Source organism: Sus scrofa, chromosome 14 (genome assembly GCF_000003025.6).
Source record: "Sus scrofa isolate TJ Tabasco breed Duroc chromosome 14, Sscrofa11.1, whole genome shotgun sequence".
Classification (NCBI taxonomy): domain Eukaryota; kingdom Metazoa; phylum Chordata; class Mammalia; order Artiodactyla; family Suidae; genus Sus; species Sus scrofa.
In genome coordinates, this window is record NC_010456.5 from 30380598 (window position 1) to 30395386 (window position 14789).

The 14789-nt window shown below is 40.9% G+C and overlaps 1 protein-coding gene across 19 annotated transcripts in view; it reads left to right on the top strand.

Annotated features, from left to right (window-relative positions):
- CLIP1 (CAP-Gly domain containing linker protein 1) overlaps positions 1–14789 on the top strand; it is a 146226-nt gene that overhangs the window by 59728 nt on the left and 71709 nt on the right. For all 19 annotated transcript variants that reach the window (XM_021072961.1, XM_021072963.1, XM_021072964.1 and 16 more), the window contains exons 4-5: positions 8770–8894; positions 10650–10872. In XM_021072961.1, the coding sequence (XP_020928620.1) occupies positions 8770–8894; positions 10650–10872 (348 nt within the window). The remainder of the gene's footprint in view (positions 1–8769; positions 8895–10649; positions 10873–14789) is intronic.

Consider the following 14789-nt stretch of genomic DNA (forward strand, 5'->3'; position numbering starts at 1 on the left):
ATACACAGAATTTTGTTTGTTTTTTTTGTTTCATTGTTATTTTAAGGAGTTTGGGCAAAGGAAGTTTTGAATAGGAGTGTATAGAGATAGAAAACTGTAGAAATCTGCTTTGCAGCCTCCTAGGGACTGATAATGGATTTATTTGACGTCTTCCTGGTTCCCAGATAACCCTTTTTAGGAGACATTTATACATTTATTTAATATGCACACTATTTAATAATATGCATGTTTATTTAATTTATTTGGTATGCTTAGCTCTCACACCTTGGCTCATTTCTTGTGGTAGTCCTCTAGAAAAATTTCAAGTAATATGGTAAAATATTCACAAGTTAATCTGGAGGTTGGGTTCTGGTTATCTCTATACATCTTGGTATGTTTTTTTATTTTAGAAGTTAATAAATAAAGAAATGCTGTGTGAGGCTCAGGTGGCATTTAGATTTTTTGCATTGCCAGCTCCTCAGAAGATTTAGATTTTTTGCATTGCCAGCTCCTCATTCTTGCTAACAGATATCCACTACCCCCATCTTTTATTTTAAGGTAAACGTATCTTTTATTTAACTGGCCAGTTTGTAAGTAATTTCCCACTCCACCTTCAGCCCCAGGCAATCACTGATGTGTCTTCTGTCTCTATAGATTTGCCTTTCATGGATATTCTCTATAAATACCCCTAACCATATGCAGTTTTGTAACGTCTGGCTTCTTTAATTTAACATAGTGTTTTTTGTTTGTTTGCTTTTTAAGGCTGCATCTGCAGCATATGGAAGTTCCCAGGCTAGGGGTTGAATTGGAGTTATAACTGCCAGCCTACACCACAGCCACAGCAATGCAGGGTCTGAGCTACATCTGCGACCTACACTACATTTCACAGCCACCATAGCTCACGGCAATGCCTGATCCTTAACCCACTGAGAGAAGCCAGGGATCAAACCCGAATGCTCATAGATACTAGTTGGGTTCATTTCCGCTGCACTACAATGGGAGCTCCTAACATAGTGTTCTAAGGTTTATCTTACTTTTTAATGGCTGAATATATTTCATTTTAGGAATATGTCACATTTGTCCACTCACCTATTTAATTCTTTTTTTTTTTTTTAATTTTCCCACTGTACAGCAAGGGGATCAAGTTATCCTTACATGTATACATTACAATTACATTTTTTTTCCCCACCCTTTGTTCTGTTGCAACATGAGTATCTAGACATAGTTCTCAATGCTACTCAGCAGGATCTCCTTGTAAATCTATTCTAAGTTGTGTCTGATAAGCCCAAGCTCCCGATCCCTCCCACTCCCTCCCATCAGGCAGCTACAAGTCTTTTCTCCAAGTCTATGATTTTCTTTTCTGAGGAGATGTTCATTTGTGCTGGATATTAGATTCCAGATATAAGTGATATCATATGGTATTTGTCTTTGTCTTTCTGGCTCATTTCACTCAGTATGAGATTCTCTAGTTCCATCCATGTTGCTGCAAATGGCATTATGTCATTCTTTTTTATGGCCGAGTAGTATTCCATTGTGTATATATACCACATCTTCCGAATCCAATCATCTGTTGATGGACATTTGGGTTGTTTCCATGTCCTGGCTATTGTGAATAGTGCTGCAATGAACATGCGGGTGCATGTGTCTCTTTTAAGTAGAGTTTTGTCTGGATATATGCCCAAGAGTGGGATTGTGGGGTCATATGGAAGTTCTATGTATAGATTTCTAAGGTATCTCCAAACTGTTCTCCATAGTGGCTGTACCAGTTTACATTCCCCCCAGTAGTGCAGGAAGGTTCCCTTTTCTCCACAGTCCCTCCAGCACTTGTTATTTGTGGATTTATTAATGATGGCCATTCTGACTGGTGTGAGGTGGTATCTCATGGTAGTTTTGATTTGCATTTCTCTTATAATCAGCGATGTTGAGCATTTTTTCATGTGTTTGCTGGCCATCTGTATATCTTCCTTGGAGAAATGTCTATTCAGGTCTTTTGTCCATTTTTCCATTGATTGATTGTTTTTTTTGCTGTTGGGTTGTATAAATTGTTTATATATTCTAGAGATTAAGCCCTTGTCGGTTGCATCATTTGAAACTATTTTCTCCCATTCTGTAAGTTGTCTTTTTGTTTTCTTTTTGGTTTCCTTTGCTGTGCAAAAGCTTTTCAGTTTGATGAGGTCCCATGGGTTTATTTTTGCTCTAATTTCTATTGCTTTGGGAGACTGACCTGAGAAAATATTCATGATGTTGATGTCAGAGAGTGTTTTGCCTATGTTTTCTTCTAGGAGTTTGATGGTGTCCTGTCGTATATTTAAGTCTTTCAGCCATTTTGAGTTTATTTTTGTGCATGGTGTGAGGGTGTGTTCTAGTTTCTTTGCTTTGCATGCAGCTGTCCAGGTTTCCCAGCAATGCTTGCTGAATAGACTTTCTTTTTCCCATTTTACGTTCTTGCCTCCCTTGTCAAAGATTAATTGACCATAGGTGTCAGGGTTTATTTCTGGGTTCTCTATTCTGTTCCATTGGTCTGTCTGTCTGTTTTGATATCACCTATTTAGTTCTAATTAATTAAAAAAATTTTTAAAGGAATCCGTGCTTACAGTTTTTTGGTTTCTTTTGACCATGCCCACGGCATGTGGAAGTCCAGCCTAAGCACCTAACCCATGCCACAGCAGCAACCCGAGACGCTGCAGTGATGATGCCATATCCTTAACCCATTGTGCCACTAGGGAACACCCCTTGCTTATAGTTTAAAATGTCACATTTTTTGGTGCTTATGATCTTATATTAAAAAATAGTTTTATGCCCCTCTCTGTGATAACAAGTTAGCTTTCTCTCCCCACTTTTATCCCCTGTTTCTTGGTATTCTCAGGGTCCTTGATCCTGAAGGAGTTAATATGCCCTTCAGAAGGGAAGATTAATTTCAAGAGTTAGATGTGCGAGTCAGGCATATCTTTTAACTAGTATTTTCCCTAATTATGTCATCTTTTGTTCACCTGTTTGTTCCAGGGTGTTCCAGTTATAAGAGAATATCTGTTATACACCATCCGCTCTTTTAGTTTTTTAAGGGGATTTACTTACCATCGTATTTCATAGATTGGAAGACTCAAAGTGATGACATAAAGGGAATAGTGAAAGAAAGGGATTTTTCATTTGGCCTGGAGAAAAAATAAGATGGCTCTGGGGTTTCTGCTATGGCGAAGTGAGTTAAGGATCCAGCATTGCTGCAGCCATGGCATAGGCCACAGATGCAGCTTGGATTTCCTCCCTGGCCCAGGCAGTTCCATCTGCCACGGGTGTGGCTGAAAAAGGAAAAAAAGAAAAAAGAAGATGGCTCTGACAGCTGTATTTAACACCTTCCAATTCATTCAGTAAATGCACTGTGCCTCCTATGTGCCAGGTGTTCCTCTAGGTGCTGTGGATTTGGCAGTGACCAAAACCAGCACAGTGTTCTCTAGTAGACTTCCCATTGCATTAAAATCAAAATCTCAGATCCTTCCGAAGACCCGTAGGACCTGATGATCTGGACTCAGCTCTCTCGCTCCCCCTTTCTCTGTTCCAGCTCCACCGGCCGCTTTACTGTCTCCTCCACACACAGACTCATTCCCATCTCAGTATTGCTCTTTCTTCTGCGTGGAATGTTTTGCCCCCAGGTCTCCACATGGCTGGTGTCTCCCAGTCCTTGAATTGTGGTTCACCTTAACCTCCTCAAGCATCCTTGCCCTGTCCCCCCAAATAAAGACCCTTCACAGCATTATCACATGACACTGCCGTGTTTTCCATGGCCCTCTACATGTTTTAAATGATCTGTTCATTTATTTACTTGTTCATTGTCTGTTTCCCTCCTCCAACCCTGACCAGAATGTAGCCTTCCATGAGTTTGGAAACTTTCTCATTCATCCGTTCTTTTCCACAGCACTTAGAACTATGCCTGGCACATAGGAGGTATTTGTATAATACTGTTGAAAGAGTCAGAGGGGTTTTAAATTCTATTGTCACATCATACCCTTAAAGGGGAGGAGTAACACTGTAAAGTACAGCCAGTAGTTAAAACCCATGGGTAAAAACCAGGCCATATAGATCTTGCCTTTCTGTAGGAGTTGCCCCGTAGAGCTGCCCAAAGCTAAACTGCTCTCCAGTGGAGATAACATAAAATACCTACGCTGATGCCTTCATCTCATAGATGATTAAGTTTTGGATCAGGGCTAAATCTGTATTTGGTAAATACCAATTAGCCATATTTACCTTTTAAAGTAAGATGCTTAACTTACAGTATGGCAGATAAGAAGCCACTTCACGAAATCGTGTTGCTCCCGGAACAGTCCCTTATTACCACTCATTGGACATTTTATAGCTTTATAAGCTGAGGCGCAGCGAGGTTAAATGACTTGTGTGGGACTCAGTGATGGATAGATGGGAATGTTCAGGGATGGTTAAGTGTTTCCTGTTTGTAGACCCATTCATTAGCCCAGCAGAACTTAACCAGCGTTCTTATTTTTTTCACAAGCGTTTACAAGAAAGGTAGCTGTCTCTGTTCCCACAGCATTTTATAGAAATATCAAGTGCTTATCACTTTTTACTGGAATTTTTTGAATTTCTCTGTCAGTGGCCAACCCCGTATTCTCTTTACATTTGTATCCTAAGGGCCCAAGCACACAAGAAATGCATATCGAATGAATGAATGAAAACTTAAGATTGGCTAAAGCATGAACACAGCTAAGATTTCCTTTAGCTGAGTTTCTAGTTTAAATAAATTTCATCTCCAGTAGTGACTTTTTTGCTTTTTAGGGCCACACCCAAGGCATATGGAGGTTCACAGGCTAGCCTATACCAGCTGCCAGCCTACGCCACAGCCACAGTTGCCAGCCTATGCCACAGCCACAGCAACGTAGGATCTGAGCTGCGTCTGCGACCTACACCACCCTGGATCCCAACCCACTGAGCGAGGCCAGGGATCGAACTCGCAACCTCATGGTTCCTAGTCAGATTCATTTCCAGTGTACCACAACGGGAACTCCTGAAATTTTTATCTTTAGTAATCTCCATGTCTCCTAAAATATACATGTGAAAATTGTGACTTAATGTAAGTGCATATATGAGAATACTCTGGCTGCCCTGGAACACATGAAAAATAAAACTTAACTTTATAAAATCATGTTTAAATGCTTAGAAAAAATTTGTAAAATGATTAAATAGAAAAGTGAGTGATTTTGGACTTCCTGTGACTTCTTGTCTCTGTTGAAGATACTTTGAATAATTACTACGGCTCTTTTATAGGAAGAAGTAAAGTGTATTTTCTGCTATATGAGTCAGGAATTCCAAGTTAAGTGAGAGAAAAAGTATAAGAAAACTGCCCATTCTAGGAACTAGGAACTAGTAATCATCCATTTGAAATAGACTTTGTGGCAATTTTTTTTTTTTTTTTTTTTTTTTTTTTTTTTTTTTTTTTTTTTTTTTTTTTTTTTTTTTTTTTTTTTTTTTTTTTTTTTTTTTTTTTTTTTGTCTTTTTTTTTTTTTTTAAAGGGTAGATGTATATTCTGTTACCTGCATTTAGAGGAAAAGTAGCTGATCTGTTATTTGTGGTAATTTAATGATAAAGCTTCTGATCTGAGTGAAGCTTGTGGTCTATTTGAAGAATTTACTGCCCACAGCCTGTTAGACGCCTCTCAGAAAAACAATTGTCATAACAGTAACTCAGACTCACCCCGAAAGAATTCAACAAATTATCTAAAGAGATTACATCATCTTTAACTAATGTGCTATGTGCTGTTCGAGTGATATTGGTTAGTCTGCCTCTGAAAGGTGTGTAAGAGGAAACAGAGGCCAGTTTCATATAGGTTACTATCATACATCCCAGGATTAGCAGTAAGAGTGTTAAAAAGTCCAATTTGCCAGATTTACTTATTTAATTTTTTTTTTTTAATTTTTTTTTTTTTTCAATTTGCCAGATTTAGAATGGAGTATTCTCCCTGACATGGGCAAACTAGCTGCAAACATATATCAGACTCTTACACTGTCTGTCAGACACTCCATTGAACAGTTTTATGTGGATTATATTTTATTTAATCCTCACAATAGTCCTGTAATTATGCCCATTTTACTTATGAGGAAACCAGGATTTAGATGTTAAATAACTTGACTAACTCATCGACAGAGCTGACATTTGAATTTGTCTAACTTTGGAGCCCAGTCTTAGTCTGTGTCAGCATATTTCTTCCTTTGCTCATTTCTGAGCCATCGGAGTCAACCCCAAGCTTGGGGCATCTTTGTCCTTTCGTTGGCTTACCTGGGAAAGTGGCCTTTTGTGTGTAGTTCCAAAGGAGAAGGTCACCTTTCATTTCTTCAGCACATGTTTGTTGAGTGCCTCCCCTGCTCTGCTGGGCACTGTGGGGTGCAGGGCTGGACATAACAGGGTTCCTGCGCAGAGTTTTTTCCAACCTCCAACTCTGTCTTTCCTCAGTGACACCTGTCATGACACGGGGATTTTCTGAAATGTCTGGGCTCTGCCTGTTCGCTGTCACCTTTCACACACCCTTCCTGCCTAGAGTACCTTAAACCATAACTCCTTTAGTCCCTTAAATCAGTTTCACAGTTCTCTTTCAGAGAAAAGGTATATAGCTTTGAGGCTTTACATTTTCCATCTTCAACAAAGGTTAAATAGAGCTGGAAAAAAATTGTGTATCATAGGAAGTTGTATTCAGAGAAAAATTAGAAACAAATGAGGAGTTCTCATCGTGGCTCAGTGGAAACGAATCTTGACTAGTATCCATGAGGACGCAGGTTCATTCCCTGGCCTTGCTCAGGGGGTTAAGGATCTGGTGTTGCCATGAGCTGTGGTGTAGGTTGAAGACGAGACTCGGATCTGGCGTTGCTGTGGCTGTGGCTGGCAGCTGTAGCTCTGATTAGACCCCTAGACTGGGAACCTACATATGCCGAAGCTGTGGCCCTAAAAATCCAAAAAAGAAAAGAAAAGAATATTCTGAAGAAGAGTAGTGAGGGAAAGCAGCACTAGCAAATATGATACAGATTGTAAAGGAACAGTAATTTAAATGCTATGACACCAGCGCAGATAATGACGTTTTAAAACTATGAAAAGCTCAGACATATCTGTTCTTATGTACACATGATAAAATGAGTATTTAAAAGAAAAATGATGGCAAAGGAAGGAATAGTTAACTAATGCTGACAGGAAAATTTTGGAAATAATTAATTTTTGCATGTTATATCAAACAGTGGCTGGGACAAAGAGACATTTAATAATATTCACAGTTTTGAACAGATGATGTAAAATAAAATGTGAAGAACAGTAATGTTAACAGTTGTGGAAAAATTGAAAATATCAATATTTTTTTTTTAAATTTTTTTGTCTTTTTAGGGCCACACTTGAGGCATATGGAGGTTCCCTAGCTAGGGGTCTAATTGGAGCTGTAGCTGCCAGCCTTCGCCATGGCCACAGCCACGCTGGATCCGAGCTGCGTCTGCGACCTACACCACAGCTCATGGGAACGCTGAATCCTTAACCCACTGAGTGAGGCCAGGGATCAAACCCACAACCTGATGGTTCCTAGTCAGATTCGTTTCTGCTGTGCCACGATGGGAACTCTGAAAATAGCAATATTTTAAATATTTTAAAAATACACTTCATTGTGTGTGGCTGTGTGAATATGTCCTTAGTAAGTATGTGTTACTGCTTTACATGGATAATAATGTAAAGGAAGTTTGAGAAAACAAACACAAGCAATTATTCCAGTGGATTATGCATGAATTTTGTTTTTCTTTAGTGATGTAGAGATTTGTTTTTGTGGGAAATATTTATTTTGGAGCAGGAAACTCCCTCTGGAATAACAAGGTATTTTTTTTTAAAGAAAGGAGTAACTTAACTGCATGTTAATGACTACGCATTACACAGGCAATTTCATTGTTGGACTATACCAGGTACCGAATCCCTCTAGCAAATAAGTCACCCAGGTGAACTTTGCCAATCTCTGGAGAGAATTCTTCAGATTTGAGAGAAGGCGAAGAGAACCGCCACTTGTAGAAATGATGAAACACAGTACTTGATTATTGGCTGCAGCTGCGAAGGGTTAAGTTGTGGAACTGTAATTTTTAAAAAAAAATAAATTTTATTGGAGTTTAATTGACCTAGAAAGTTGTGTTAGTTTCAGGTGTACAGCATAGTAAATCAGTTATCCATATACAGATATCCATTACTTTTCAGATTGTTTTCCCATATAGGTTATTACACAGTATTGAATAGATTACCTTGGCTATACAGTAGGTCCTTGTTACCGATCTACTTTATATACAGTAGTATGTATATGTCATTTGCAACCCCCTAATTTATCCCTACTGCCCCACGTTTCCCCCTTGGTAACCATAAATTTGGTTTCAAAAATCTTTGAGTCTGGGAGTTCCTGTCATGGCTCAGCAAGTTAAGAACCTCACTAGTATCTGTGAGGATGTGGGTTCAGTGCCTTTTGGCCCCCTCAGTGGGTTAAGGATCCTGAGTTGCTGTGAGCTGTGGTGTAGATTGCAGATATAGCTCGGATCCCATGGTGCTATGGCTGTGGTGTATACCGGCATCAGCAGCTCTGATTCGACCTCTAGCCTGGGAACTTGCATATGCTGCAAGTGCTGCCAAAAAAGGAAGTAAAAAGTAATAAAAAAGGTAAAAAGAAAAAGAAAAGTCTGTTCCTTTTTTTCTAAGTTCTTTTGTATCATTGTGGGGGGGATGGGTGGTTAGATTGCACATGTTAGTGTAATTGTTTCATTCATTGTGACTTTCTCCTCCTGCAGGTTGGTGGCACGAAGGCTGGTGTGGTCCGGTTTCTGGGGGAGACAGACTTCGCCAAGGGGGAGTGGTGTGGTGTGGAGTTGGATGAGCCACTGGGGAAGAATGACGGGGCTGTTGCCGGAACCAGGTTTGTATGCAGCTGGAATCTAGTCACCCTTTTGCTCATCACCGTGGTCAAGCAGATCCCGCTGAGTGGATAACAAAATGGACCTGAGTGCTTTGAAGAGCTGCACTTCTATTTCCTGAGACTCATCTATTGATTTTTCCCCCAACTAGAATTGGAATTGTTCTTCTTACTGTCTCTTTTAGTAATATGTGCAGTGCATCTGAGTAGATTCTGAACAAGCATTTGGTTTATTTATTTATTTTTAAGACTTTTTTAAAAAGAAGTTTTGGGTTCACAGCAGAATTTAGGGGGAGGTACAGAGACATCCATAGTTCACCTTACGGCCCCACACATGCACAGCCTCCCCTGTTATTAACACCCTGCACCCAGGGGTACCTTTATTACAGCTGATGAACCTAAGTTGAGACATCATCACCCAGAGTCTGTAGTTTATATTATAGTTCATTCTTGGTATACTTTCTGGGGGTTTAGACAAGTGTCTAATGACCCCTTTCCACCGTTATGGTATCATGTATAGTATTTTCATTTTATTTTTCAAAATAGAAAGGAAGCGTTCTGTCTTTTTTTCCTTTGGCTTCTCTTTCTTTGATAGCAGTCTGAGCCTGAGTGAGTTTCTGGGCGTTGGGGACTGGGGGTAGGGGAGTGGAGAGAAGAAATTTGCCTTTGTTAGGACACAAGAACGCAAGATGTGTCTTTATATCTGATGGCAAGGATTCCATCCTGTGGCAGGAGAACTGACGCCAGGCACACCTCTACCCCACTCATACCTCCCAGGACAGGATGGGAGTTAAACCTCACAAATGAATGTAGGAGGCATGACCCACACTTCAGATGTTTTGAAGGCCTTAGGCACAGTTGTGATGTATGATGCATTATTATTAGTAGTAGAAGGTGTAGTTAACGTTTTACTTATAAAATGTATACAGACTAATTATAAGCATATAGACCTTATGTATCAAATATAATAATAATGCCTTGAGGAGATCAAAATCTCTTGGTGCTGCCATGGTTATGAAGCCATCCTTGATATTAAGAGTTATAATTCTCTAGAGTCATAAGATTTCTAGTGTCAGTCCAGTAAACTGACTTAGCCATTGATATTTCCCCACCCTGATTTGAGTGAACCTGCCTGTTTGATTTCTTTTTCCTTTTGTTTGGTAAGGGTTTCTTTTCTTTCTTTCTTTCTTTTTTTTTTTTTTTTTAGGTCTGCACCTGTGGCATATGGAAGTTCCCAGGAAGGGGTCGAATCAGAGGCTGGTGTACGCTATAGTCACAGCAGTGGGGGATCCAAGCTGAACATGCGCCCTACACCACAGCTCATGGCAACACCGGATCTTTAACCCACTGAGTGAGGCCAGGGATCAAACCCGTATCCTCATGGATACTGATGGGGTTCATTACCACAGAGCCTCAATGGGAACTCCTTGGCAAGGTTTTCTTAAGTGGAATCCCTGAATTGTTGAACTCCTCTGTTGTATGTTTATCAGATAGGAGAAATATTTTCCCTTCGTGTAGAATCTTGGTAACAGATGATCAATACCCTGTCTATGTATCATATTGTTATGTCCTCCTGTGTTTTCTAAAACATCATGGAGTTTGTTTACCAGCCTGCACACAAGTGAATGCTGCAGGCTGGTTGGTAAAATTCACAGTGAACCAGTCACAGGTTACCAGTCAGGAGAGCTTTTTGTTATAGTTGTTATTTCTCATAATTAAGTTTCTTTTTGCTACTGTTCTCATTCTTGTCCTCAAAAGGTATTTTCAATGTCAACCCAAATATGGCCTGTTTGCTCCTGTCCACAAAGTGACCAAGATTGGCTTCCCTTCCACCACACCAGCCAAAGCCAAAGCTGCTGCTGTGAGGCGGGTGATGGCAACCACTCCCGCCAGCCTGAAGCGCAGCCCCTCCGCCTCCTCTCTCAGCTCCATGAGCTCCGTGGCCTCCTCCGTGAGCAGCAAGCCCAGTCGGACAGGATTGGTGAGCCCCCCTTGCATATCCACATCCCAGGCATGACCAACGCCCCGTCAGTGCACCTGCTTTGCTTTGGGAAATGCTTAATCTCCCCCTGCCCTTGCACTAAATGCTAGTTGTAGTGTGTGAGAGCCCCTACAGATGTCAGAAAACAAACTGACCACTAGTAAGAATAAAAGCTTTAAATAGAGTTTTTAACAGCCCCTTTCTGATGCTTGAGGCTTTAAGTAAATGTCCCAGTTCTTAGTGAATCTCTAGTAACTACTGCTTCATCTAATATATGGCATGATTCTTTCTTCTGAAATTATTTTGGTGCAAGAATGATAGGAACATTGGAGGGATCCTTTGCTTCAAGGACCTGGGTCTCCTTCTCTTTGACTTCAACTTTAGGAACTAAAGTATTTTGAGCAAAGGCATGTTCTTAGAATTTCAATATTACATTAATACAGTTGAGCCGCCTGAAAGTAGTCACAGTGTGGAGTGTTCCTGATGGAGGATGCAGAAGGGAACTTGGGGAACTTGAAAGGATGCTAGGGAAAGCCAGGTGTTGTTTTGTCTTCTCTCTCCATCTCCCCCATCCCACTCCTCCGTCTTCCTCACTCTCCATCTTTCCTGTTTAGATCAGTAAGATAAAAATCATCAGAATCAAAACAGGCAGCCTCTCATTCTGTTTGTTAATGTCATGCTTTTTTAGGGTCAAAGCAATGACTGTTTGGATTCACTGCCCCCCCCTTTAGTTTATTCACTTGGAGTGAGGCAAACACTGCTTGAATTTGAAATGGCAGGATAAGGCTATACTCCAGATTGAGTCCTGGATCTCTGTGTTATGCCAGGGTCCACAGACGGGAGTTGGATTATGAAGCATGATGGGAAGTAAGGCCACTGGCCCTGGATTTCTTTTCACCTTCATTCCACTGATGTTGGACAGGGAAGGGAGGAGAGGAGGAATATTTCTTTAAAGCAGGGGTTATGCTCCTCTGCAGCCAGCTGGACTTCCTTCCTCTAATGTTCATGTAAAATAAATAACCTGCTCGGACTATGTCATTTTGCATATAAAAGAATATCTGGGCGTTCCCGAGGTGGCACAGCAGAAATGAATCCCACTAGTATCCATGAGGATGCAGGTTTGATCCCTGGCCCCCCTTGGTGGGTTGGGGATCCTGAGTTGCCACAAGCTGTGGTGTACGTCACAGATGCAGCTTGGATCCCTTGTTGCTGTGGCTGTGGTGTAGGCCAGCAGCTATAGCTCTGATTTGATCCCTAGCCTGGGTACCTCCTTATGCCACACATGTGGCCTAAAACATAAAAGCCAAAAAAAAAAAAAAAAAAAAAAAGTCTGTGTCTTCATAAAAATTATAAATGAACTTTATGAGAAAAGCTTGACAAGAACTTTTTGGATGTTTGAATGAAATGGAGGTGAAGAAACCCCTCTGTTTGGACCATGCCGTATTAGCATGGATTGGTGAACTCTAAGGTGTATGTCTGGTTTACTTTGCTCATCCGGGAACAATTCTGCAGAAGTGTCTACCCTGGGTTAGAAATTCTTTCTTGAGTAATTTTTATTGCGTTGTAATTAAGTGTCTGTTTGGAGAATACCCAAGCCCTCCTTGCTCCCTCCAGCCTCTTTTACTTTTTTTTTCTTTTTTGGCTGCCCTGTAGCACATGGAATTCCTGGGCCGGGGATCAGATCCAAGCAACAGTTGCAACCCAAGCTGCAGCTGCAGCAATGCCAGATCCTTAACCTTCTGTGCCGGGCCAGCCATCAAACCTGTGACCTAGCGCTCCCCAGACACCGTCCATCCCGTTGCACCATAGTGGAAACTTCTAGCCTCTTGTACTTTTTAGACCAGTTCTGACTCCTTTTAGCTCACACCTCATTCAGTGACAAAAACTAGCAAAAGAGAAATGAGTTTCCCTGCCTTGTAAAACAGCTAGTTTTTGTACATCTTTCTATAGAGAGCTGTCATTTTTTAAGGCAAAAATGACCATAAATGAATATACCAAAAATACAGAATAATTGAAAGCATGACTTCCTAAAAAGACATCTCAGCAGTAGGATTCCTTGTGTGTATATGAAAATGCCGAAAGATTCTTTAATGATCTTCTGAAAGTGTTGAGTACAGAGGTGCCCAAACTTTTCAGTTTCACAGACACTTAAGTACAACGCAATAAAAATTACTCAAGAAAGAATTATTTTTTCACAGTGCCTATAGGCCAAAAGAAATAACTAACAGTCCTGTTTATTAAGTAATTAGGTCCAAACAACTTAATACTTATGTCCTTACAATTTAGTAGCTCTTCAAAAAAAAAACAATGACACGCATTAATTGAAAGGAAACGTAACATTTTGTTTTCATTCTTAAATAGCCACAGTTACTATTAGGTTGCATGCTCTCGTTGGGCACTGTGTATCCTGTCAAAGGGTGGACTCTTACCGAGCACTACCGTCCCCATGTCCTGTGCTGCATGGAGTTTTGCACAGAACTTTCTTTTTGTCCTGGCAGTAGCCAGAACCCAGCTTTGGAAAGACATGACGTTATGGAAAGGAATGTAGTACAGACCACAACTGAAACCCAGTTGCCTCCAGCTAGTAGTTTGCACTGTGTCCAACAGTTGTCGCTGTTTCCCTAGGCATTTAGAAACATTCCACAGCACCCTGTGAGTTTGCTGCAGCACCCTGGGGTGTATCTCTGTGGAGGGTTTGGGAACCTCAGATTTAGTGTATCCAGGAAGAATTGCTAGGACGGGAAAGTATAACCACGTGGTGAAATTGGAAAATCAAGGTCAGAGAGTTAAAGAGAACAAGGAATTGCTGCCCTCCCTCTGCCCCCCCCCCATCTATTTAAGTAATTCAACAATTTCACTAAATAGATACAGCAAAGGACAATTTGGGTTTAATTCACTCTCATAGTCGAGCAGCTACCCAACTATTCATTGACGGCAGATCCTTGCTGTCAGTCTGTATCCTGGATGGGGTTCAGGGAGATGGATGATGAGAACATTCGAGTGGCAAAGAAGGCTTTGATTGCAGAGGATGAAGTCAAGTCAGCCTTTATCTAGAGTGAAGTGAACAGCCTTGGACAAACATTTGCCAAGGGATGAGGCCCTTCCTGGACAACTTTCTGGCCCTGGAGCCCAGCTTGGAAGAGTATTATTCAACTTGCCCAAATTACCGATTAACCTTTAACAGAAGATTATTTTCTCTGTCCTCACATGATGATTATCCTCATGGGGGAACACTGGGCACGTGAAACAGCAGAGATTAACAGAAGGCAGAGCTGAACCCCATTCCCTCTCTATAACCTCTGTTTTCTCCCTCCTTCCCTCTCCTACTTTCTGCCCACCCCCGTGCCCCTTTTCTTCCTTTCCCTTAGGTGTGTACTTGCACACTCACACATGCTTAGAAGGCAAATACAGGTTTCCTTGTACTCTTATCTTTACAAATCCCTCTGCCTAGCATTCAGGCCCTCAAGGCTGGCTTCCTGAGTGTAATCAGCTCCTCCTCTCATGGTGAAAGAAAGATGAAGAAAATCCTGACAAAGATCCAGCTATGTAATCAATTGAAGGAAGGTTTGTGACTCCAAGGGTGACCTCTTGGTCACTTCATGATATTTAGAATCTTAAGAAGATGAAGAAAGTCTTATCCTCAAGCTTGAGGACCAAAAAAATTGGCCAAATTATCATAACATGAAAATAAAATTAATGAAGCTCAGGCCAAAATGGAGTCTAGAGAAGCTTAATACAAGGGTTCTAAGAAAATTTTCAGGATTCCTCCCACACCCTGTCAACCAAGCTCAGGGAACCTTTGATTTTGAGCCACTTCTTCTAAACATCTTCCTGGCTGTTCCATGGCCTCTTTGCGTTGACGTGTTGTTTGTGAAGTTGGCAGACAAGAGGCACGTGCTATCTCACTTCCTCGATGA